At 43.7% G+C, this 27,348-nt stretch overlaps 1 protein-coding gene across 1 annotated transcript; it reads left to right on the forward strand.

The window, feature by feature from the left end:
- On the forward strand, positions 1-27,348 carry SLC13A1 (solute carrier family 13 member 1). Its single transcript, XM_078863684.1, has 16 exons — positions 1-334; positions 3,063-3,191; positions 6,969-7,105; positions 8,310-8,503; positions 10,234-10,276; positions 11,529-11,577; positions 13,253-13,291; positions 14,779-14,951; positions 16,404-16,523; positions 16,670-16,762; positions 18,345-18,446; positions 19,474-19,580; positions 22,189-22,322; positions 23,560-23,721; positions 24,731-24,868; positions 26,710-27,348. Exons 1-16 carry the CDS (start codon positions 236-238, stop codon positions 26,842-26,844), a joined length of 1,854 nt encoding a protein of 617 aa, XP_078719810.1. The 5' UTR covers positions 1-235; the 3' UTR covers positions 26,845-27,348.

The raw sequence follows: 27,348 nt of genomic DNA on the forward strand, positions 1-27,348 counted from the left end.
CATCTTCAGGTGCTGTGTCTCGGAGTGGGGTCATCGTCCTTTGACGGTTCTGCAAGGATGGAACATTGGACGCTCATTCAACTCAGGGTGGAGGTCTAGGCTTACTCATTAACCCCGAATCTTGGTATAAAGCCGGCGGTGAGTGCCCATACTGGTCCCATACCTTCAAGTGACACTTGGTGTCTCTGAGCAGGCGTATTGAGAGGTCACAGTGAAAAACCAGACGTCTTCTGCCATGGGTTGTCTTCGTGCCTTTTGGAGGTACCGCAAATTCCTCATCGTTGTCTTGACGCCTCTACTCCTCCTGCCTCTTCCACTTGCCATCAAAACACCGGTAGGTGCAACTGGTTTAAGTCCCATGTAAAAGTCTGTCATTTTGTATGCTTGAATTGTTTTGCATTCGAACTGGTTTTATGCCACCGTTTAAAATATATATTTTTTAAAAGGTTTACAATTTAGTTCTAAGTGTACGGTTATGCAACTTCATGCACAGTTTTAACGTTTAAAAGTATCAACGGAAAAAAATATGCCATAATTTACTCAAATTTACTCTTATTTGTGCATAACTGAATATGCGGTGAATACATTTTAAGAATGAAATGCTGAAATCGTATTTAGACTTGTACAGCGCTTTACGCATTTTCTAAAACTGGATTTTATGCAAAAGGCACAAAACGATTCAACAAATATGGGGTATTTCTACGTATATCACGTTTGATCATATTTGACCACCTTTTGTATTTTCCAAGAATTAACATTTCATAAGAGTTATGAATACATTTTTTTTTCTAAGTTGCTCGTGTCCTAATATGAGGTCATTGCGTCATCCAGACACTACCACGGTTGCATTCCAGTCTTCGAGCATTGCCAAGATGTTATTAAGATGTACTTTGATCAAAATATAACGAACGACAAAATAAGTCGAATTATGTTAGGGATTACTTTAATAAAGCCATGCGTGCGATTGTTTCTACTTTTAATTACATTTCATATAATTTGGCTAAAAGCACGCCCATCACAAATAATGACCGTGGTTTGTTCAATGCTGAGTTACATTATACAAACCAAACAAATGCCTTGGTGATACTGCTTTGGCAATGGTACAAAACACAAATAACAACACTGAACGGGTTCGTCAATAACGCTGCCTTATCAGGGAAAACTTATATAGGCGATGTTTCGGGCAACGGTCCATCACACCACATACATTATATATGTATACGGTGCATCGGCAAGTACAACATTCTGATAATACCGTCCCTGATCATTCAAAACTCATGAATGCTGCGAAGCCATGTATAAGATTTCAGTCATCTTGAGAAGAGCCCCACAACAACTCAGATGCTGTCGTTCATAAGGCAGGCACAGTGAGGCCTCTTGTGACCAAACACAAATCGGATCGGTCTCTGCATTCAAGTAGAAGGGAAACACTGTCTGCCTTCATTGTACCAGTACATTTGGGACATTCCTCTGGGCTATTAATGCAATCATTGTCCATGCAATACCTACTTGTGCTGAAAGTAAAATTACCTCTAACCATTTAATGCTCCTGTTAAGTTAAATAAGCGGAGAAACTTCAGCAAGCCAGAGGCTCTCTCTGTTCTCACTTAGGCGCCACGGTAACGATATGTTAACGACCTCGCCTCGGATACGCGTGGGTTCGATCCCGATCCCGGCCCCTATATATTTGGACTTTGCAAGTTCTCCCTGTGGTCGTGTGGATTTTTCTCTGGGTCCTCCGGTTTTTCCCTCCATATTAGGAACATGCCTTTAGATTATTTGGCTGCATTACATTTCCACGTGACAAGCCACTTCGTTGAGTTATGATTTGTGGCCAGGTCGCTTCTAAAATAAGAGCTATATTGCTCAGTGGGCCATACCTGGTAAAATTACACGTTTAAGAATAGTATGCAATATAATTTGCTATCAGCATATCTAGCTACATTTAGCAAAGGGTGCTGATTCGGAGGGTTTTTGAGATTAGTATTGTTCCTTTATCAGTGTTATCGCACAAGGGTATGGCTGTTGGGGTCATTTGTAGTCTGGAGAATAACCAAGAATAGTTTAGTTTTAGCCCATGATGCACTTTCGTCAAAAGCAGTTGTAAGTGTTTGTAAAAATAGTTTTATATTAGACTGCAAAGTCCGTAATCATAAAATATAGTCAATAAAATTTCGATTTAAAGCTTTCGTGACTGCAGGGATTCATCTTCTTGGTTCTTTCGGTAAAGGCGCTCTTCCCCCTCCAACCCAGCTTAAATATACGCTGCCAAGCCTGGTGGTGTTCATTCAGACGCTGTCTTTCCGACAGACCTGTTCTTCACCTGAGGACGGCTGCTTGCGTTGTGGCCGAAACGTCGTGAGAATTATTTTATTATGTTTTATTTTTATTATTTTATTATTTCCCTTCTACGTGATTTTACCGAAAGAACCAAGAAGATATAGTAAATTACTCAGAATGGCAATATATGTTGTGTTTATAGTCTAGTTATTAAGCAATGCTGCACAATTCCAATGCATTATGCTTATAATTATCTTTATCATACAAGTAGTATTATCTATCTGGCTCAGTACAACGTCGCATATGCGATCGTCACAAAGCTGTTCTGACCAATACAACCACCGATACTCAGTGCAGTATATGCGCCAGGTGTCACGGTCATCTCTGTAGGTGCTCACAAACCTGAACCTTTCACACTGAGTCATGAATTCTTAATCTGGCGTGCATTCGCTCATTCCTAAACCCCCGGAGAATCCGGATAAAAATCCACATAAACAGGGGGAGAACACGCAAAATCCAAATATACACCAGGCATCGTCTGGGTCGGGATTGAACCCACGACCCCCTGTATACCAGGCGAGGGAGTTAACATCTCGCCACCGTGGCGCCCCTATAAGAACCCTCGCCAAGTTGAAGGGTGTGGCTGGTGCCCCCCGTGCTTGTTATCGCTCTGGCTTCAAAGTGCACCTGGCCTGGCACAGGCGCCGTGGTGATGTCACCGCCAAGATTTGGTGGCAAATGAGAGCCGTGGTCCTTCTTTCTTTTGCTGCGTCTCCGTTCAGGCGGCTCAATGTGGCTACACCCTCATCGTGACGGCCGTCTACTGGATCTCGGAAGCCGTTCCACTTGGGGCTGCGGCCATGGTGCCAGGATTCCTCTTCCCTCTCTTCGGCATCCTCAAGTCGAGCGAGGTTAACCCTTCAAACGTTTTTTTTTTTAAATCGGATATATTTTTCTTGATTTGCCCTTGAGAAATCCGATGAGCTGTAAAGCTCTTTTTTGTTCACAGGTGTCCACCGTCATCGTTATCGTCGTTATTCATTCACTATTTACTCGATACTTTTAGTTTTTTCGTTAAAGTCACGTAGGTAAAAAATGAAATTAAATTAATTTTAATTTCATTTTTTACCTACGGTAAAGTCCCGTAGGTAAAAAACGAAATTAAATTAATTTTAATTTCATATTTTACCTACGTGACTTTAACGAAAAAACTAAGAGTATGGATCCTTACAGTCACGAAAGCTTCAAATCTAGAATATTTACTCGATGTCACGTCTCGCGTGAGTATAAAGCAAATGCCCAAGTGCCGATGGAGTTTCGGGAGCACACGCGAACTTAAGAATATGACCGACTAGCGCTTTCCCGCTAAGGTGGAAAACGTTAACGCGTTAAGCTCCGTACGTCTGAAGGAAACGACTTGGAGCGGTCAAATTTATGAAGGGGGCCGCCGATGATGCGGCGGCAAAAAAATCATCGACGATAAAATCGTTCGCCGTGGCATTTGACAATGGCCCCGTTGTGCAGCTTCAGACGTGTGACAGTTTCGCACAAAACGTTGCAGTACAAGCGCACAGTCGAACCCCTGTTCAGGGCAGTGATTGGCAGAGGTGGGACAAAGTCATTGTTGTGCAAGTCACAAGTAAGTCTCAAGTCTTTGCTCTCGAGTCCCGAGTCAAGTCGAGTCAAAGATGAGGCAAGTCCAAGTCGAGTCTGAAGTCATCAAAATCATGACTCGAGTCTGACTCGAGTCCAAGTCGCATGACTCGAGTCCACACCTCTGAGGTGGGACAAAGTCATTGTTGTGCAAGTCACAAGTAAGTCTCAAGTCTTTGCTCTCGAGTCCCGAGTCAAGTCGAGTCAAAGATGAGGCAAGTCCAAGTCGAGTCTGAAGTCATCAAAATCATGACTCGAGTCTGACTCGAGTCCAAGTCGCATGACTCGAGTCCACACCTCTGAGGTGGGACAAAGTCATTGTTGTGCAAGTCACAAGTAAGTCTCAAGTCTTTGCTCTCGAGTCCCGAGTCAAGTCGAGTCAAAGATGAGGCAAGTCCAAGTCGAGTCTGAAGTCATCAAAATCATGACTCGAGTCTGACTCGAGTCCAAGTCGCATGACTCGAGTCCACACCTCTGAGGTGGGACAAAGTCATTGTTGTGCAAGTCACAAGTAAGTCTCAAGTCTTTGCTCTCGAGTCCCGAGTCAAGTCGAGTCAAAGATGAGGCAAGTCCAAGTCGAGTCTGAAGTCATCAAAATCATGACTCGAGTCTGATTCGAGTCCAAGTCGCATGACTCGAGTCCACACCTCTGGACTGATTGGTTCCACAGAACCGATCGTTAAGTGAGTTGGTCGTTAAGCGAGTATCGCTTGTACACGTTAGAGGCTTAATTCGTTCCGAGAGCATCGAAAGTTACCGTTTTTCACCCCCCAAAAAACGTACTTTTTAATATTTTAACTATTGATGTTAATACATAAAGATATTAACAACATTATAAAAAGCATCATATATTAAAAAAATTATTAAATAATGCATTCATTAATATTTACTGTACCTACAACAGCCCGTCGTTAACAAGGGAATGGTCGGTAAGCGAACACATTGGGCTTTATGGAGGCACTACACTACTATACACTACACTACTATACACTACACTATGCACTACACTACTATACACAACACTATACACTACACTATACACTACACTACTATACACGACACTACTATACACTACACTATACACTACACTACTATACACTACACTATACATTACACTACCATACACTACACTATACACTACACATTGGGCTCTATGGAGACACTACACTACTATACACTACACTACTATACACTACACTACTATACACTACACTATACACTACACTACTATACACAACACTATACACTACACTATACACTACACTACTATACACTACACTATACACGACACTACTATACACGACACTACTATACACGACACTACTATACACTACACTACTATACACTACACTATACACTACACTACTATACACTACACTATGCACTACACTATACACTACACTATACGCTACACATTGGGCTCTATGGAGGACCGTCGTTAAGGGATTAGTTGTTAGCAGGGGTGGTCTATAAGGGGGGTTCTACTGTATATCGTCTGGGAAAGCATTGCAGAATCCATGCCTCTGCATGGTTTTTCTTCCTTGTTATGTGATAATTCAATTATATCACAATAATAACGTATTACATTCCTGAATTCGTATAACAATAGAAGACTCAAACAAAATGAGTTCCTGCTGAAATGAACATTGTGGCAGTGATAATCCACTTACAGCCCTGCAGAGTCAGTGGTGGAAATTCCACATTCCTATGGAGGGGGTGAGTCTATCCGTATAACTCATTTACCCAGGAAAGCCTGACTGAGTCTCAGGCTAAAGGACTAAAGTAGCATTTCATTGGGATAGAGTAGCTGCTCAGGCAAACTATAGTTAATGTTCACACTTGTACACCCCATGCAAATAACCTGACTTTTGGCTTAGAAGCAGATGAGGCTGATACACAGTCGAATTCTTGAAAGTCGTGAACGCATTTTAAAGGGTTTTATTGTATCGTATTTGTTTTAATGCTTTTACTGTGGCATACACGGGCATGTAAAATTTCTCAGACACATTTCCACATTACAGTTACTGTGTTTACATGCCTCGAACCGAATGCACCCGATTTCATGAGATCTCAAAAGCTAAGCGGGTTTGAACCTGGATAGTGCTTAGATAGGCGACCACCGTGCATAACAAGTGATTTGGCTGCATGGCTGGCGACATTATGGGCAGGGGGTAGAGTATGGGAAAGAAAATCAATTGTACTGTCCGTACTGCTATGCTCCCATATGTATAATTCGTGTTTTCACCAATCTGCGTTGCCCAGCAAAGTGGAGTATGTAAATAAACCGCATGGCCATGGGGAGGCCTTCATGCAGTATTGGAGTCATAAATGTCTGTGTGTGTGCAGTAGTGTCGCGGTTAGTTCGCCGCACTACAAACCTGGCCGCCCGAGTTCCATTCCCGCTCACGGTCAACACCGGTGACGATTATTTGAACCGATCCTGCGCCTCCCTCTAGGGCGACTCGGCCTCAATTGAGTACCCGGTGCGGTGCGTAAAACATCGCCACTCGGGAGAAAAAGGCGGCCGGGCGTGGTGCTGACCACCCACCCTCTCATGCGCCGTGTCAGCCTTCATAGGTGCTTACTAACAGCACTTGCCCCAGCAGTCTGTTAAGGCTATACGGGAGGATATTTGTCTTTGTATATGTATATATACAGGGTGCTTTTTTTTTTTTAAAGCCCTATATGCCACTATGGTTTAATTGGAAAAAGAACACATAATACCATGTAACATGATAACAAATGTATGTTAATAGCGTCAAAAAGTCAAAGAGTCTCCACTTGTTCGCCATCATTGTCACCCTGTATAATGTGTTCCGTTCCCGAACTAATATGCAACCCCAGACAATAATGCACAGCAGTGACGCGAGCAATCAAAACGCGTCCGGACGTTCGAGCTGCACGGATGAGACCTCGTCAATGTTTCATCGTCATTGTCGGTCCTACCTCGGTTGCGTGCCCTTGCCTATGCGTGAAGTTGCCTCGTTCGTTTGATCGTATTCACGGTCACTGGCGCTGCTGCTATGTTCGTGCAGGTGGCCGCTGAGTACTTCAAGGATTTCCACCTGTTGCTGACGGGAGTCATCTGCCTGGCAGCTGCCATCGAAAAGGCCAACCTGCACAAGCGCATCGCGCTGCGAATGGTGATGGTCGTGGGCTCCAACCCAGCCTGGTAAGTGGATGAGTGGGGGGGGGGCGTTTTGGTGTAAAACTAAAATATACAAAAAATCGCGTTTTCTGCAAAGTCCACCCACGTTCATTCCTGCTTCCGATGTGAATCCATCTGATGAGGGCCGGAGGGATTTTGCTGTCACGAGGTGTGTCTGTACGTCTGTCTGTCTGTCTGATGCTCTGTCCACCCACGCCTATACCTGTTCCTTCAATGCGTCTGAGATGACGTGTCAGAATTTAATTAGATTTGATGGGTGGACTCTCCAGAGTGAGATATTTGTGGGATACGTTGTTTCTGTTCGAAATGTGTGGTTTCTTTTTTACCTGGATGTAAATGGTCATTGCTTTCTCATGGATGTTCGAGATAGATAGATATTTTTTGCAATAAGTATTTTATAATGTGTGCCAGTAATTCATGCTGTAAATTTTTGAAATTACATGTATCCATTAACTTAATGCGTAAATGCGCTCATACAATAACTTAATTACAATATTTTTGGAATTGATCCATCGACATATAACGTTAATACCTAGTTTTCTTCATAGTGTTGAGAAATTATTTTGCTCCGTGTGCTTTTCCCGTGATCCGAATGGGAGAAACCGAAAGTGCATCGTCCATCCAATGGCTAAGATGACTGTATCCATAGATACATCACAACAAACGTGGTTTTAAGCACAACTGTCCTTGTCCCTAACCCCTAACTCCAAACCCTAACAGTTAAACTCTAACCTCAACTCCTAAACTTTAACCCTTCGCGAAGACGAAACAAGTGACACACTTTATGTTGATATGTAATCTACTGAAAGCTTAAGAGATGGGAATTGTAATACACCGCTAAATAGGTAAGCACAACTATGGTCAGGGTTAGCAATGTTTGTCATTGGATACAGAAATCTCTGCGGACAGTAATTCCAGAGGCTCAGTTTCTGTCACTGGGTTTGCGGAGATGTGGTCACTTCATGGCCCAATAGCGCACGAGTTCCAAGGTGAACAGGAGCCCAGAGTTACTGAGGGCACATGGCGCTTGAGTGGTGTAGCCCCCACCTCCGCTAACATCTACTCTGCTGCTACAACTGCGAAACAGTTTGCAGCCTGCGTCGGTCAAACACGTTGCCTTCTAGACAGCCGGCGCACCATGACGGAGAAAGAAGAGCGGTGCTCGCTGACCCCCTTTGATTTGGACGGCGTGGCTTTTGACGCGCAGGCTCATGCTGGGCTTCATGGTGACGGCCGCGTTCCTCTCCATGTGGCTGAGCAACACTTCCACGGCGGCCATGCTCATGCCCATCGTGGAGGCCATGCTGGTGCAGATCATGAACGCGGAGGCGTCTATCGACAACCAGGAGCACGGGGAGGCGGAGGGCTCCTGCCACGTCAACGCCGCCGTCGTGGACGAAGGCAAGCGGCGTCGCGAAGTCGTTCGATCGCACGCGGCATCGCACATCGTTTTGTGCTCGCGCTGCGGCTAAGCGGGGGGAAAGGGGGTGACCGATTTATTTGTTATGGGGTGCCAGGCCATTAGAGGCCCTAAGCAGATTTTTTTTTTGGGTGGGGGGTCGGCATTCAGTTTAATTTATAACATCATAGTGAAGTGACAAAAGAGATGCAGATGACAATAAACATAGATGTGATGAGTTCAGGGAAATGTGAACAAAAATAGAGATTTTGTGAGATGAGAAAAGAGAAATGCAGACACGGTAGAGCTGAGAGAGATTCATTGGCATTTTAACAAATAAATCACTTTTGAGGTTTTATCAGAATTTACATTTGAGTTGATATTTGAACCTCCATATTTTTATTCATAACTCTGGTGCCCCTTGAGCTACTTTGGGCCCTACTCTTTTTCTTAGACTCCAACGAGGTCCCTGATATCTTCAGATCGCCGCTTTCTCAACACTCCGAGGTCAAGGCTCTGTTCCTGGGGTCGTGGGGTTGTTGCCAGTGCAGCTCCCAATCTTTGGAACGCTTTGCAAATGACAATCAGAATCGTTGGAGATATTTAAGTGTAGATTAGAAGCTTTCGTGACTGCAGGAATTACTCTATTATTTGATTTTATTTTCTACGTGACTTTACCGAAAGAACGAAAGAGTATATTTAAGTGTGTTCTGAAAACTCACCTCTTTAAACTGGCCTTAACTCCCCACTAGTTCTGGCTGATAACCCTGCAGGTTCTGTTTATGTCCTGCATTCCATACATGACATATTAGCATCTACGGATGAAATGCGCCTAACAAATGTAAATTATGATTAAATATTTGTAATTTTTCTTATTGCTCAAAAACCATGGGCAATTTTCCCCATTTTTTTAAAGTCCCTATTCAAAATGCATGTATGTTTTTTTGAAAGCACAGGACCTGACCTGGAGACTGGGCAAACATATCAAATGTAATGATTGTTTGGTTGTAATTACTTACTCAAGATACCTATAGATGGATAGCTGAATAAGAACACGTTATCGAATATGTAATATTTGCTCTTGTGCTTGATTTATGAAAGGAAACTATAAACGCCTTATACACAGTCACTGTATTTGTGGACACATTATGTGTTCATATTATCTACATACTTCATATGAGAATAAGAATAATAAGAGGAGGAATAAAATTGCCCTTTGTTTGTCCAGGGAGCCTTAAATAGTCGGAGGATGTGTGTTCAAGGAGATCTTGCATTGGGATGTTTGGCCAATTATTTTGACACGTGGGAGGAAATCGGAGAACCCGGCGAAACCCACGCAGAGAAGGACACAGCTCTCAAACTCTGGTCATTTATTTTAGGCCATGTCTTAAGCATTTATTCTCTCAAGCTTGTCCCACGCACTACTGTGGACGTCTTAGAAGGGGCTATGCTGAATAAGCAACCTATGCAAAATACCATACTTGATTTACGAGTGTCTGCGAAAATCCTACGTGCTAAAATAACCGTCAGAGCTCCGCACAAATGGATCCAATCAACTTTCTGTATTTACATCTCCTGCCACCTCGGAGCTTAGCAGGTTTGGGTGTTTCAAAAAAATTGTGAGATCACCAACGCTCGCTTCACAGCTGCTTGCAGGATTAGAGGCATGTGCTTCTGTGTTGTATTGTAATAAGCTGTGCGAATAACACGTGCAAATCTTTGTTTTTTACAGAGTTAGAATTTCAAGAAACCGAAATGCAAGATTCGTTGGAAAGGTAAATGTACTATATTTTGGACACAATGCAACATTTACGAAGAATGCTGTTGTTTTTCCCAGCATCATTCTCTTGTAGTATTTTAAACTCGCGTTTCTTTCTCACGTAAACAAATCGACAAGATGGAAACAAATCCAACCAGTAAATATGTGTAAACTGAAATCACTTCCTTTGTTTAAAAAGAAAAAGACTTGGGCTTCCTGGAAAATGTTCAACGTATGTCAGTGTCACGCAAAGTCAGACTGACAGATGAGATCAAAGACAAATGACCAAATAGTCTGCGGGCATATTGAGTACATGGTCTGTGATGGAATTTAGAAAAGGTGGCTCATGTTACCGCAATGCGAGCTGAAGACGTGTGGGTAAGAAAGATGCAAATCGCGCATATGCATGGATTCTGTGAACGTTTTACAACGTATTTTCGTCCTTAGAATTGTTTAATTGGCGATAATGACTATTTATTCGAGCCGCACTATATGAAACGATGTCACGTGCCATGCACAGCGTGACGTCGTCGGAAGGCAATGGGAGGGCAGATGGGTGCGCCTCAGCCAGTAAGGCGGGAAATGCCAAGGGGAATACTCTTTAGCACTGTTTTGTTTTCATCTACAAGTTTTTTTATGAGCAGAAACACGAAGTTTTGGTCGTATTGGATGATCTTTACTCAACTTTACATGCCCCCGTGTAAAAAAACTAGAAAACGCCTCACTGAATACTTGCATCACAGGTCAATCGTGGCCTCTGCAACCCTATGAGACCGTAATGCGACGGCGAATTCAAGTATTTATAATTGGGAACATTATACTACGTTATTGTTGGTCTTGATTTTCATTGTGAGTTGTTGTTGTGCGTGGGTTTAACACTCGGTGCCATTTTAGCCTTGTTAAGAACACCCTGCGCTGCCTTTTGTGAACTGTATTCCATACTCCACCCAATGTAGACAGATGCAGTGTCAAGGTCATGTGTGTGTGTGATGTTGTGCATCTCCGACGCTTGATAAAATAACACATTTTATAGCAGCGCCGGTGGCCTTTGGCCCACTACCTATTGTCATGCACGTCTTTTCCAGTTGTTGCTATGATTATATTCTGTGTTGCTGCTTCCGAAGTGGCCGTATTTCCACCCAATTAATTTGTGCAGTGTCCAGAGACGCTCTCTGTATCTCGACTGCAGGAAGAAAAAAAAATCGCATCTCAACCGCGGTGTCAGCGATCTTGACAGAGCGTTATTTCGTTATCATGTTGTCTTCCAGAGTTGACGTCGAGTATTGTACCCTTGACAGCGACACGGACATCAAAAAGGTGCGTATCGTGGTTCCGCCAAAAATTACCTAAAAGTTAATAAAAACGTGTCGCCAAAAATGGTCAACCGAAGTGCAGCGGGTTAACGAAAGTCAATCTGAGGCATAGAAGTGAGCAAAAACAAACAATTGCACTTTATGTGCAGAACGCAGATGATAATCCACATGCCAGTGTCACAACACAATGTTAATGAGTTATGTAAGCAGCCTCTTTATGATTGCATATAACTGCAGATAAGCGTATAGATTCAGCAGTTTTGTTTATTTTCGTCATTATTGTCACGCTATCATGGCATCACTCTGATTGTGGGCAATAGCAGTGGCTGTGGTTATTGTGAACGTAGTGTGTAACTGTAGAAATACTGTCGTTATAGTATCAAAATGTTTTACTTGACTGCAAGATATTTTTTAGACGTTAGTAATGTGACATGTCACGTGATTATAAACAACGTGATTAAACTAATAATAAAAAATATAGGTTACCCCAATATTGGTATTAAAAAAAACCACTTATTTTTTAGGCACATTGATACGTTACTTTTTATTACCAAGTTCAGCTCTCAAAAATTAGCCCAACCTATTTCGTGTTCAACTTTTTTGATTTCGTAAACTGCATTCTGGGACACTTTCCACAACTCTCCGAGGTACACATTTTCCCGCTCCGTTTACCCAACTGTGTCCGTCCAACGTGCTACTTGCAATTGTTTAGAGAATTAGGGGCCGTCCATAAATGACGTCACGCACCTGGGGGTGGGGGGGGGGGCAGACATTTGTGACGATGTGTGACGTCACGTAAAAATGCGCAACTTTAAATAAATATAGACAACACGATCTACTTAATTAAATAGACTTTTTAATTAATGTTTTCTCCTACAACATCAGAGTGCAGCGCCACATTAAATACGCACTACAATGACAATAGTTTAAAGCGATTTGAAGCATGTTTTATTTTTTTTTGGGGGGGGGGGGGCAGGGCTTTGTGACGTCATATTTGATGGGGGGTCGTGACTTTTTGTGACGCTGTGACGAGGGGGGGGGGTCAAAAATCGTCCAAAATCGCGTGACGTCATTTATGGACGACCCCTTACGCATGGCACTTTTTGTTAATCGGCATATACTACCCGCTATGGCATATGCGGTTCAGATGCAAAAGGTGAACAAAACAATTTAACAACTGTGTAACGTTTCGATTTAAAGCTTTCGTGACTGCAGGGATTCATCTTCTTCGTTCTTTCGGTAAAGTCACGTAGAAGGGAAGGCGCTCTCCTCCTCTAACCCCAGCTTAAATATACGCTGCCAAGCATGGTGGTGCTCATTCGGACGCTGTCTTTCAGACAGTCCTGTTCTTCACCTGAGTCCTCTCACTTGATACAGCTATCGTGCTGTGACGGTTCCACCTGAAGATGGAAGCTTGTGTTGCCTCCGAAACGTCGTGATTTTTATTTTATTTTTATTTTACTTTTATTAATTAAAAATTTTTACCTACGTGACTTTACCGAAAAAACCTAAGAATATGAATCCTTGCAGTCACGAAAGCTTCAAATCTAGAATGGGCACCAGGTGGCTTCATCGCTTCGCAGCATTGTGAGATTTGTGCCGTGTGTGACTTGGTCATATTGTTGCGCAGCAGTAGATAGAGCACGACTGATGATGACGATGAATGTCATTTCTTTCAGGTTGTCAACGGAGAGGTGTGCAGCACTGTAGGATCAATTGTAAGTATACCTAACTTAACTTAGTAAACGAGTGTGTCGTAATTTTCTACGAAAATTGATTTCGTAATTTTTTTTTTTCACAATGCAAGAACGTCCGTGGTTTTATTTCTCGAAGGAAGCCTTGTTAACCGACGTTGTGTAGGTGGACTTTTTTTTTTAACTCTCTGCATTTCAGTTACAAATGGTCCCCCCCCCCCCCCCCCCCGTAATTGTAGATCTGGCCTGTAATGTTGTGCACATAATGGCTAAAGAGGTGTGATGACGACAGTGTTCGCGTGAGCCGTGCAATTGCGGCACATGACTCTGAGAAGCTGACAGCGAATGGTAGACCCAATCATTGCACTGATGCGCTGCCAACGCGAAGCAGACGCGTCGCTGTTAACGCACCGCGGCGTTATGTACACACCTGTCAGTAGCGTCTCGTTTGAAGCCCCGCGGGTCTGATGTCTTCATCGTAATATCACAACAACAACAACAATTACTTACTCAGGAAAGCCACACTGAGTTCAGAGGCATTTTTAAAGGAGGGCCTTGCATTGAGGATGTTTGTCCAACATCAACTGCAGTGTTGTGTGTTAGCTTTGGGAGGAGACCGGAGCACGTGGAGGGAAACGCGTGCAGAACTGGAGGAAAACATAGAAACTCCACTTATAAAGGCACCCCAGGCAGGCATTGAACCTGTGTCCTTCTTGCGTGAGGCACAAGTGTCATCACGCTGCCACGCGTCTTTAGAGTGATCGCGTGACCTCTGTAAGGGAGAGACACATTCTATGCGTTTTGCCAAATTAGTAATTTTTAACTAGTTGGGTAAAACTTCATAGCAACATTGCCTCCCCCCCCCCCGACTGGCAGACGAAATCCATCTGCGAAACATAACGCTATGGTGATAGCCTTGCACTATGAGAATGACACTCATACCTAATTGAGAAATGCATCGCATGAGCAACATGATGCAACACGAGCAAACTCGACAGCAGTTTCCACATTAATTATCTCACCAGCAGACCCAGGCTTGCTTGAACCAATGTTTACAGGCAAGGATCCTGTCTCAGAAACGCATCCTAGTTCGAGACGAAACTACACAGCGCATAAACGCGAATGCATACATATTCTAGAGTTCTTTCGGTAAAGTCACGTAGATATGAAAAATAAAAATAATAATAAAAATAAAGTGAATAAAAAAGAATACAAATATCACAACGTTTCGATCGCGACACAAAGGTTCCTGATGGCGACCGCTTGTGTTGCGATCGAAACGTCGTGATATTTTTTATAAATTTGTATTCACTTTATTTTCATTTTTATCATTTGATTGTTATTTTTTTTCATATCTACGTGATTTTACCGAAATTCCTGCAGTCACGGAAGTTTTAAGTCAAAAACATACACACATACGCGACATCTCGAGAAGATTCTCCGCGACGAGCAGCTCAACGATTATCTCGAGTTGTAAATCACGATTATTCTCACGACGTCGTCGCCCGCAGAAGGTGGAAGGAGACGTGGAGGCCCCTGCGGTGCCGAGCCGATACCACTCGGAGAGCCAGCAGATGCTGTGCAAGTCGCTGTCGCTGTGCGTGGCGTATGCCTCCACCATCGGCGGGATCACCACCATCACGGGCACCTCCACCAACCTCATCTTCGCCGAGCAGTTTAACACGTACGGGCGACACTCGGCTCCGCGCGGACACCAACACAGACACCAACACAGACACCAACACAGACACCAACACAGACACCAACACAGACACCAACACAGACACCAACACAGACACCAACACAGACACCAACACAGACACAAACACAGACACCAACACAGACACGGGAGAACTCCTCTTGTCTGCGCGCCAGCCCTAGTTTTCCTCGTTGTCCTTCCGCGGTTGTCCGCGGTTTTGTGCCGTCCTGAATTCGGAATGGATTTCGTTTGTCGACAAGTTTGTCGTGGATAAAGAGGAGTCGCGTGAAAAATGTATCCGATCATGCGTGGGTTGTTTACGCAATTTTTTTTTTGTACGGCATCAAAGAATTTTTTTTAGATAAGTGGAGATCATTGGCAATGCCGTCCTATTAGCCATGATTTGTTTTGTCCATGAGTGGAGTCAATTTACACATCACATCGCATAGAATAGGATAAACAATGTTAGTCCCTCACATCACGGCGCGTAAGAGGAGTTCTACTGTGCATCTACATTCACTTTTAGGGTGAGAATACTGACCCCACACATCTTTCTTGAGCGAAACCTGCCCAATTAATTTGTTGAAATATCCAAAATTATGATTTACCTGTAAATACGTTACACAAATTACGTTGCCCAGTATTTGGCAGGAGACCATGCACTTTCAAGTAATTTACTTTTGATTATTTCCACATCAAGACACTGGAATCACGAAATAAAAAATACATGTTTATTAGTTATCATTATGGAAGACAGTCATTATATGAATGCTATATTAGGCATGTAACAATTAATCAATTCAATTAAAATAGATTCTTATCCTCACAATACATGCATCGGTTATTGTGTGTCATCATCGATTAGTTAAAAATGTTGCAAATTATATCAAAAGGTACGTTTGCCTCATGGAACCAACGAGATGCAGCAAGTGAGATCACGTGAAAGAGAATACAAATGAGGCAATAACACGTGACAACGAATCAGCTTTTAAATCGCGACCCCACATCGCTGCAATTGATCGAATGCCTCATAAGCGTATGCACATAGTTCTAGATGTAAAACATGACCGTGATTTTGTTCTAAGCAGCCCCTGGAGACCCTCCCTTCCCACGTAACGTGCTTGCTGCTGCTTTGGCTGGGTCGCCATTGAAAAATAGCTTCTTCTTAGCACAATGGGGCCCTTACCCGACGTAACACAAACATTTTGAAGACGTCATTACGTGGATGTTCTTCGCCTGTCAAACTCATTAGTTTAATAGAAATTTGTTAAATGGTGAATAGCAAAACAAATCTATATAAAAAAACAATGATTTTCAAAAACGTTATTTATTATCTATATTCTGAAAGTTTATTTTTTCTGACTTGACTGTGCTTTAAATAAGAGAACCCCCCCAAACATTAATGCACACCTCTTTGTTTTTACTTTTCACTTGCAGACGTTACCCGGGATGCGACTGCATTAACTTTACCTCCTGGATTAGCTTCTCATTGCCAATTTCGTTCATCATCCTCATTCTCAGCTGGGTCTGGATGCACATCATCTTCCTCGGCTTCAAGTAAGTTGAGACGCGGCGCAAAGTCGTGCTGCAAAACTATCCGCAGTCAATGTGCCGGTGATTATTTCCGCGGTCACCTGAGGAAGGGGTGGGGGGGGGAATCGTCTGATAATCTCTTTATTTTTTTTCCCACGTCGTTTTCGTAGCTTTACGCACATGTTCAAATGCGCAAAAACCGAAAAGGAATTGGCCGCGGAAGCTGTCATCAAGAAGGAATATCAGCAGCTCGGTCCCTTCAGGTGAGGCTGTGGCACACATTATACAAAATTGTTGTCATATTCTTAGGTTTTTTCGGTAAAGTCACTTAGGTAAAAAAGTAAAATTAATAAAAGTAAAATAAAATAAAAATCACGAGGTTTCGGAAGCAACACAAGCTTCCGTCTTCAGGTGGAACCGTCACAGCACGATAGCTGTATCAAGTGAGAGAAATTCCAAGAAAACAGTCCTTGTATATATACTGGTTGAGGGTGGGAGGAGCCAAGGTAGGCCCTGAATATTATTTTTGTGAGGTGTACGTGACTTTACCGAAAAAACCTAAGAATATGAATCCTTGCAGTCACAAAAGCTTCAAATCTAGAAAGAATTGTTGTCATTAAAGAGCTGGAACATTTAGCCATGTGGATGTGAAGATGCGTTCACGTAATTGTGTGGCTTGTCGACAAAATGAATGACTTCCCTGAATGTCCACTTCCTGGACTTGAGCATATTGACACAAGACAGAGGGAAGAGGAAACAAATGACGAAATGTGCAGTGGACACCGGATCGTCATGAGCTGGCTACATGCATTAAAAGCAGCATATGAAAGAGTTGTTACCTGACTTGATATCCTTAACTTATCAAAGTGGGCATCGTTCACGGAGAGACACAACTTCCAACCTATTGAACTATAAATCCCTCATAATCCATCGTTAAACCCGTACACTTTATCTGCTAGCGCACACTTGCGCGTACAGCGAATTGTATATGCCGGGCGGCCAAAGGCAATCGGTCGAAAGCTTTACTTCATTTTGATTCACTCCCATCTTATTACTCTTATCGCTACGAGCACAGCCGTCGCTCTTGTGAACTTCACACTTTGATGCCTCGGTCCTCGTGAGGGACGGTGTGGCGTCGATTTGACGGTCTCATCTCACCCATGCTGTGTGCGGCAAAATGTACTGCGGGACGATCAATTCCTCTTCCTCCTCCGTTCCTCTCGCCGCACGATTTTTGCACTCGTGCCAAATCAAAGAAGGGTGTGTTAGCTCCCGAATGCTATACGAACAATGCAAGTTGCCGTGGTATAATGGTTCGCATATTGGACTTCCAATTCAGGGTTCGCCAATTTGATTTGAAACGATGGGGCAAGTTTCAAACAATGTCCTGCCTCTGTCCACCCAGCAGTCGATCGGTAGGTCACGTGTGGTTGAGTAGAGTACGGGTAACCGCCCCCCCCCCCGCCCCCATCATCCAAGACGTTTCGCCAGTGTGGGAGAGTAGGCCAGGCGCCTTCTAGACGAGCTCTCTGGAGCTTCCTGTCGTGGAGGTCCTTCACCCAGCGGTGGCGTGAACAAGCAATTGCAAGGGTTGAACTCTTGTTATCTTTACTCCCGTATTGGCCTTTGTGCCTTTGGTCAGAAATCTAAATTGTAAAAAAAAATACAACACCCTTAGGAAAATGTCACAGTGTCCCCGGGGAGAAAAATATGTAAATAAGTAACTTGCCGCGTGGTGAAGCAACACACGTTTGAGCTCCGAGGAGTGCGATGAGTGATGTTAATGGGCGAGTTTGTCCATATTTGAGGCTGACTGTGAGCTGCTGGTGTCTTGATTGAATGCAGCTATCAAGAGGTGGTGGCTGCGATCATCTTTCTGTTGATGGCCATCCTGTGGTTCACGCGTGAACCGGGCTTCATGCCCGGCTGGGCCTCCGTCATTGGACCGTACGTCTCCTCTAATTTAGAACATTCATTGCGCCTTGAGCCCGTTGTCAATTTGGGCCACCGTGAGAATCTACAGCTGCGTGTCAAATAATCACAGTGGGTGGGATTTCATTGTCTTCGTGTAAATATTAATGCATATTCCATCAATTAATTAATTGCTGGATGAAGACCTCCCGGGTGCCATGTCGGGAGTGGTTGTTGCCACTCTGGTCAGTGGGGTTGGCGAAGGGAGTTCCTGGCACCGATTCACATGCCACTTGCCCACCGAAGTTCGTCGTGGTGATCGGCATTCGAAGTCAGGTCAACCACCGGTTGAACCACGGTGCGCCATAGTAGAACAACGTAAAAATAACTCAGGGGACAGCTGAGTCACTTGTGGTTACGACAGCATAACTGTGGAGGTGGTAAAATCTGCGAGCAAAACATTCTGACCTTTGCTTTCTATAAGCAAGGTGCAATGTTTTTTGGGGGGTTTTGTGCTGAACTGGACAGTGTAGTTCATCGTGTTCCTCCAGTATAAATATGTTGATTGTGATCCTCTGCAGTTGATAAAAAGCATCCCGACGGGTAATTTTCCTAGTTCTATTTATAAAAGGATGACAACGAATATTCCTGCTCTATTTACACACTGCAAAGAAAATCATGACGAGTTTCGGGTTTGTATTGGCTGACACGTCGGTAATCTTTATTAAAAAAATATAAATTCACGGGCATAAAACGAGCGGTGAACATTACTGTCATATGCGGATCAGGTGGGGAAACTGCTGCCTCATGCTAAGTGGAACAGACATCAATCGCAGGGATCTCAGAGGTAGCTTTGCGATATCCGCTTCCGTGGAATCGGAACGAAGGTTCCATCGCAAGACGTGACGCCGATGGCACAGTCGGGATTAAAGTTGGGATAATTTGACGAAAAAGAAAAAAAACCGATATTACATCCAACTTAAACACACCAGAGTCTTTGCTTTCACGTGGAGTTTCTACGAGTTTGTATAATCTATGAATGCGATGGTTTCTGTACTTTCAGGAAAGGATATCAGGGAGATGCCACTCCGGCCCTCCTTCTTGGCTTCCTGCTTTTCATCATCCCTCAGATGCCGCCACGATTCATGCTCTGCGGATACGCAGGAAATGGCAAGCCTCGCATTGCAATTGCTCCCTCACGCTGTTGCTGTTTCAGTAGCTTACTTTTGTTTAACCTGGGGGGGGGGGGGTGAGAACTCAAGAAACCTGCACCGTCTTGTAATAGACGGGGGGGGGGGGGGGGGGTCAGATCACGTAAAAATAAATGCTGCCTGTCGCAAAACCCTCCTCTACCCGACACGGCCAACCAATAAAAGTTGTCACTGCTGCAGCCACAGCACCCGGTGTGTGTTGGAGAGCGATCTGACGGCATGAAGATGTAGGGGTGTTAGAGAGAGAGCCCATTATGCATGGCAGCTTATGGCAAACAAACACAGTGGGCGGGGCTACGTGAGTGCACGGGGAGGTGCTCTCTACGACGTCCGCGCCAGGCACCCCGGGGGGGCCCCACCCCAGGGGGGCCCCACCCCTCAGCGGGGGGTTGGGTAAAAAAGGGGATGTATCGGAGGGCTCGGGGTTCTTGTTAAGCTAACCAGTGAAGACTGAAGACGTCTTAGCTAGAGCCCTGGACTCCCCTGGTTCGCCGTCCTTATCAGGGCCGAACAGGACCGAGCCAGCGGCGTGGTCCCGAGATCCAGAGCCGGTGCTCTTGTCAGCGCTGGTCTGGGACTCAGGGTACCGGGCCCGACTTACCAGCGTCGGGCCAGATAGCCTCCCCTAGCCCGTTAGAGGAGGACTAGGAGGCAGGCTAGGAAGTAGCTAGCGCGTGTATCCCCAGCTAGCCGGGTGAGGGGCCGACACCCCCTCTAGTGTTGTATGCCAGAACCGTGCTGTGTGAATAAAACCCGTGTGCCTCCAACTCCGGCGTCCAAGAGACGTGAACTCTATTACAAAAACATAGGTGCGATGTTCCGCCGGCAGTCACGCCCAGCCATAAATCAGCTGCGTGTTTTTAACGCGACCGTCCGCCTCGCAGGGGTCACCTGGGTCACCAGAATGACCAAAGGGAAAAAAACCCAATGTTGATGGTTTCCCCCGCTCTGCGAGTTCCCAAAAAAATGGCGCACAAAGCGAAACCACAGGAGACAGCAGCCTGCCCACTAGCGCACACAGTACATACAGTACACACACACAGTACACACACAGTACACAAATAGTACACACACACAGTACACACACAGCACACACATAGTACACACAGTACACAAATAGTACACACACACAGTACACACACAGCACACACATAGTACACACAGTACACACACAGTACACACGCAGCACACACAGTACACACACAGTATACACACATAGTACACACAGTACTACACTATACACTACACTACTATACACTACACTATACACTACACTATATACTACACTACTATACACTACACTACTATACACTACACTACTATACACTACACTATACACTACTATACACTACACTATACACTACACTACTATACACTACACTATACACTACTATACACTACACTACTATACACTACACTATACACTACTATACACTACACTATACACTACACTACTATACACTACACTATACACTACACTATATACTACACTACTATACACTACACTACTATACACTACACTATACACTACTATACACTACACTATACACTACACTACTATACACTACACTATACACTACTATACACTACACTACTATACACTACACTATGCACTACTATACACTACACTATACACTACACTACTATACACTACACATTGGGCTCGATGGAGGCCCGTCGTTAAGCGATTTGTCGTTAACAGGGGTGGTCGTTAAGAGGGGTTCTACTGTACACACAGACAGTACACACACAGTACACACACACAGTCGCACATGAGTGAATTAAAATGGCATGTAGCGCATTTTAGGTAGAAATAGGTGAGCCGCATGTGGGCAAATCACGCAAACCGAACCCGCAGAGAGCGAGGGAAACTTGTATAGCACTGAAATAGAGCAATACGCTTACATTGGTATATTCTGAGTCTCTTTGCTCATGTTATATAATACTTTGAAAGTCATTCACAGCTGAGTTTAGCATGCTAATGAGGCCTGATGGACATGATTGCTGCTTTAGAATAAATCTTCATAACCATATTTTATTGTATAAGCAATAAAGAAAGTTGTCATGGCAATAACTCCATTCGCACCACAAAAGCTTAATTCAAACAAACTATTTTGATATTGTAATGGCTTCTAGTTTTGCAAGCAGGATTATAAAAGTTTCACGAAAATATTTACAATGACTTTCATGAACGATCGTGTGTTCGTCGCTTGGTGGAAAAGTTTTACTGTTCGAACCCACCATGGTTATTACTGTCGTTGTGTTAACTATAAGCACGCACCATTTGGTTTCCATTGAACAATAAAAAAAGGGGTCGGCCGCATATGCTGGCTTCACAGTCCAAACTTTTGCGAAATATGAAAGATTACCGGCAAATTATATAATTGGGAAAAGCTTCCGAAGCAACATCGCCCCCCAACCGAAAGACGATCATCGCCTGTGAAACATGGTGCTTTCCTGATAGCCTCGCGCCTATACGAACGGAGTGACTACCAAATGTGCTCTTGCTATTATTGTGATTCGTGACTTTACGGGTGTGTGTGTCTTTCTTTGCCGACGCGTTTCAGTCGAGACGGGTGGAGAGGCCCGCTCCGATTCCTCCTTCACGCCCATGATCTCATGGAAGGACTTTCAGCGCTGCATGCCCTGGGAGGTGGCCTTCCTCGTCGGAGGAGGATTCGCCCTGGCAAGGGGCAGTGAGGTGAGCGACGCCCATCGGATGCTATGATGCATTCAAATATTTCGCTCGGGCAATAGCTTGAGATGAAACATCTCACGTGCAAGTGCTGTCCGGGATTAGTCCATTTGAAACATCGGCAGCAAATACGTAATGATTGGATACAAACGTTTATCCGACAATGTGGATATTTGTAAGTGTCGTCTTAAAATTTATTTTCTTAAGTAATTTTATCTATTTAGCTTCTCCTTCTCTCTTGGCTTATCCGTATTCTTACAAGGCGCTTTGAGACATTGATGGAAGGCACCTTACAAATAAATGTTAATTATTATTCTTAAAAAATCTGTAACCAATACAGCTTTGCACTGCAGTCAAGCACAACAACGATGCCACAGATAATGTAATGATGCACACCACCAGTTCATATAGAGTGTACCCTAGCCGTAACAGTTGCAAATATTGTCGGAAATTGTTCTGATTTAAGATTTAAATAAGTTGAGACTGGCGGAATACGTTTGTGTGTCTGGGAGATCGTTCCATGTTTGAAGCAGCCCAGTGTCTGGATGAGAGTGTGACCGATTGAGTTTTTACTCTCGGGACACTCCAGCTGCTATAATTTGGGATTGAAGAACAGAGTTATTTACGGAGAATAAGTTGAGTGACGTGCCGCAATTGGTTCTCTTGGTAGTGCCATGTGCTGTGATTTATGTGTTGTTTTTACAATAGGCTTCCAATTATTAGTGTCCGTAATTGAAAGCAATCAATTGTGTAGTTTAATTATACTTGAAACGCATTCGCTGTCTTCTAAACGCTTTAATTTAACAGAATATAATGTACTTGCTTATCTTGTTCACGAGTGGAGGGCGCTTGTTCGGAGGATGTATACAATTTTTCAAAATGAACCCAGCAACCTAAGTTCAATTGTCAGCCACAGCTAAAATCAGTGCCAGATTATATCTGAACCGATCCTTGGCCATCCATCCTCCTTCCCAAAATGCCCATGAGCGAGCGTGGTGAAGTACTGTGTTTGCTAAACAACTTCCACAACTGGCACGTTGGAACGAGGTCTTCATCCATCGGTTGGATTGCCAAAGGCTCTAAATACATTTTTTTTTCATACCCATCCGATAGATTTTTTTCTCTCGAGATGGCTTTCATTCGAATGAATGGCATTTATTTGAATGTAAAAGTGAATCGGAAAGTTGGCGGAGGAGACTAATGAAGTGTGCTGCCTCTGTTGTTTATTTGTTTCTCCGTACAGGTGTCAGGGCTATCAGAGTGGATTGGGAGCAAGCTCGTGTCTCTAAACACCATGCCCGTGTGGCTGATCATCCTCCTGACCTGTCTCTTGGTCACCACTGTCACTGAGGTGGCCAGCAACCCTGCCACCATCACCCTGTTTCTGCCCATCCTCTCCAGTTTGGTGCGTTAAACACAAGTTCAACTCTATGCCAGCGTATAACGACAATTCATGTGCAGCCAGTGCGTAGAGTAGAGCAGGCCAAAGGTTGTATGTTGAAGTATTATGAAGCCAAAATGCGGGTGACTTGGGAGTCAGAGCGTTGAGCTTTCACCACTGAGATCGTGGGTTCGAATGGTTTCAGCCAAGTGAACAATGACTGGACACAAAAAACATGACGTTAAATTGGTTCTTCGCTTAATATCGCTAAATTCCTGTCCTGAACGTTACATTGGTTTGATCGTCATGCAATGAACATTATTCTCAGTGGCAGAGCGAAGGGAAAAGTTCTACCCCCTACTGTGTGGAACAGAGGTTATTTCAAAGGATCTCAGAGGTAGCTCTGTGGGATCCACTTTCGTGGGCTGTACTCTAAAATAAAGGATTGCATTGCTCTGCAAGCAATCATAATGGATGCTTTATCTTACGCGATGATGTGGGTAGCACGATCAGAATAAGATTGGGGAAAAAGTACAAAGAATCATTAAAAATACATAAAAGTCTTGGCTTTTACACGGGGGTTTATAACCAAAATACTTTAATTTAAAACCAATTACTCTTCCATATCGCGTGTGTTTGATTTAGCTACTCTGTGTATCGTGTTACATTTAATGGGTTTTGGCAGGTCGCATGTGGTGGGCGCTTCTGCCTATTCCGATATAGCTGGCCAACGTGGAAGAGCAGGCCAAAAATACCCTCCAGCGCTCCCTCTAGTGCAGTGGTTCTTAACCGCTACTGCAGCCTGCACCCCTTTGGTTCACAGAAAGGGCATCTCGCACACCCAGAGGGTGCATGCACCCCAGGTTCAGAACCACTGGTCGAGTGGAAGCTCTTCTGCCGGCGGTGGCTTGAGCAAGAAATTGCAGAGATGCACCTTCATTTGCACCCCTGTGTGACCACGTGGCCTGTTGCACGATAAGCTGTTGCAGCTGCTGTTTCAGCACCGTCTAATGATGCACGTCCCTCCCTGCAGGCAGAGGCCATTCAAGTGAACCCACTGTTCATCTTGATTCCTGCCACCATCTCCACCTCCTTCGCCTTTCTCCTCCCCGTCTCCAACCCGCCGAATGCCATCGTATTTACATACGGGCACCTCAAAGTCACCGACATGGTAAGAGACGTGTCAACGTTTTGTCAAGTTGGTCAGTCCAGTATGTGAATTTTTATTTTAAATTAGTCTTCATGTATGTTGAATGTCTCTCACACCATACGTAGCCAGCCGTGCTAATCGATTTGTTAACTTATTGTGCTAACCAGGATGGCAAAGTTTTGGTTAGATAGTACGCGAACACGTTGTCTCCGATCCACTTAATTTTAGATGTAATTGCTCAGTCGCAAAACTCTATTTTCCACTTGGACCATAAAGGTCGGACTTTGGTTCGCATGCAATAACACCTTGCACAAAACAGTGCTATAGTGCTTTAATAAAGACATTTGGTCACGAATTAACATGAATGTCTAGCCTAAGGATGGTAAATGCGTAAAATCATGGATTGTAAGAACACATGATTTCCAATCCACATGTGTTATATGTGTGACCACTATAGATTCTACAGGCCTCACAGTGGTAAACTATTGATTTGCAAATTTAATCTGTACCCCACAATTCTGGCATACATTCTTTACACTACAATATACCTATTTTGGTTCAACATGTAGGTTTTTGCGACCAATATTATCCATAAGAGTTTTTTTGGGTTAGATTGCATAAATATAAATGTGTCGTTAAACCCGCCACCACCCGACACAGCCAATTAGTAAGATTTGTCACGTAACCAGAACATGCCAATTCGTTACTAGTCCAGCACACCGGTGTGTTGGAGAGTAAACCCACAACATTTACCTATTTTATTTGTGCAAAAAATAAATAATGACACCAATCAGCACATGACTGGACACTTTGCTCTAAGTATTCTAATGATAAGGCCTAATACTAATCAGTTAAGTGTTACAACATTCATTTTATTGAACCACAATAATATTTAGGTTATAACTAATATCATCACCATTTCTATGAATCCATGCGGCCCAACATTTAAGGCACCAGGCAAACAATGTCAACTCCAGGACTTCAAACACTTATAAATTTAAACAAATACACTCAACATCCCTAAATACATAATCATCAATCATTTCCCATTCGGTTCCTCATTGATTGACATCATTGGGTTACTTATTTGACAGAGGAATTCACTTGTTCGAGAGAGTGACCGATGGCAGCCTAAATGTCCTTGCTGACACGTGGAACTCGTGTCACACAAACACCGTCGGCAGTCACACACGCGACTTGTCAGAGGGTCACACTCTTATTCCCGAGAATACGGCAAAAGTACATTAACTAACACACGCGAGTTGCCATTTCAAATACATACCTTTCTCAGCGTCGGCCATTTTGTGTGCGTGACTTGCGTGAACAAAGACGATGACCATACCTTGTTAACGTCTACATTATTGGAACCTCATTTGCCAGTAAAAATATGATAACTGTTTTTTTACCCTTCTATCTGGCAACAAAACTGACACCTTTTTACAAGGAGTCATGTTTGCATAGACCACAATACCTGCAGTCATAATGCAAACAAAAAACATAACTCTGATAATGTGCACCTTTTGGCGTCATCTGGTCCAACCCATGTGAGACGAGGCTCTAAGGAAAGCTGTCTCGGGTGTGGACCAATCAACTTCAAGGACAGTGCACATTATCAAAGTTGTGTTTTTTTGTTTGCATTATGACTGCAGGTATTGTGGTCTATGCAAACATGACTCCTTGTAAAAAGGTGTCAGTTTTGTTGCCAGATAGAAAGGTAAAAAACCAATTATCAACGTCTACATTGTTCCAGCCAAAGGTGAAAACGTTGTTGAAACAAAACTTCGACCAATCTCATTTTAATTAATTTACACCCCCCGCCCTGCTCCCAACCCCCCCCCCCGCTCTCTCCTTCCCACCCCCAGATGAAGGTCGGCTTGGGGATTAACATCATCGGAGTCTTGGTGGTCATGTTGGGCATCTTCACCTGGGGCATCCCCTTGTTTGACCTGAATACGTATCCCGACTGGGCACCAAGCACAAATACCACAGTGCCTTGAAAGTTTGTGGAAGGTCGGGGTAGCACAGTGCACGTCACTGGACTCTTCGAAGCCTGCGACGGTTTGCGAACGCAAGGCATCGCGTTGGTGTCTCAAAGTTGTGGACGAGAGAACGAAGCATTGTTGATATGAAAGCAGTCTTCCCAGGGCAGTTTGAATGTATTTTTTTTGCCACTGAATATTTTTTTGGAGGAAAGATTGCTGGAACTAATAAACTATGCCTGTGTGTTCTGAACAATATCATGAGGTATATTATTTTCAATTGTCTTCAACTGAATGTAGCGCGGTTCATTTTCTTCCATCTACTATGTATTTTGAATGCACTTGACATGACACGTGAGAATCTATTTTGGTTGTAAAAGTCCATGTTCTGGACCTTTTTTCAAATCTTGATAGATCACATGATAATGTCGAAAAATGTAGCTTTGCACATACTTTTAGATATTACTTGCAACGACAACGCGTATAGAAAGATTTTAGAAATACAGAGAAACAATGCTTGTA

The sequence above is a fragment of the Lampetra fluviatilis genome, chromosome 16, assembly GCF_964198595.1.
Source record: "Lampetra fluviatilis chromosome 16, kcLamFluv1.1, whole genome shotgun sequence".
NCBI lineage: Eukaryota > Metazoa > Chordata > Hyperoartia > Petromyzontiformes > Petromyzontidae > Lampetra > Lampetra fluviatilis.

Excerpts from the sequence above, each read along its gene's own strand:
- SLC13A1 (XM_078863684.1), top strand. The coding sequence starts at position 236 with ATGGGTTGTCTTCGTGCCTTTTGGAGGTACCGCAAATTCCTCATCGTT. Across the intron at positions 335-3,062 it reads CACTTGCCATCAAAACACCG|GCGGCTCAATGTGGCTACAC; the intron begins GTAGGTGCAACT and ends GTCTCCGTTCAG. Across the intron at positions 3,192-6,968 it reads GCATCCTCAAGTCGAGCGAG|GTGGCCGCTGAGTACTTCAA; the intron begins GTTAACCCTTCA and ends ATGTTCGTGCAG.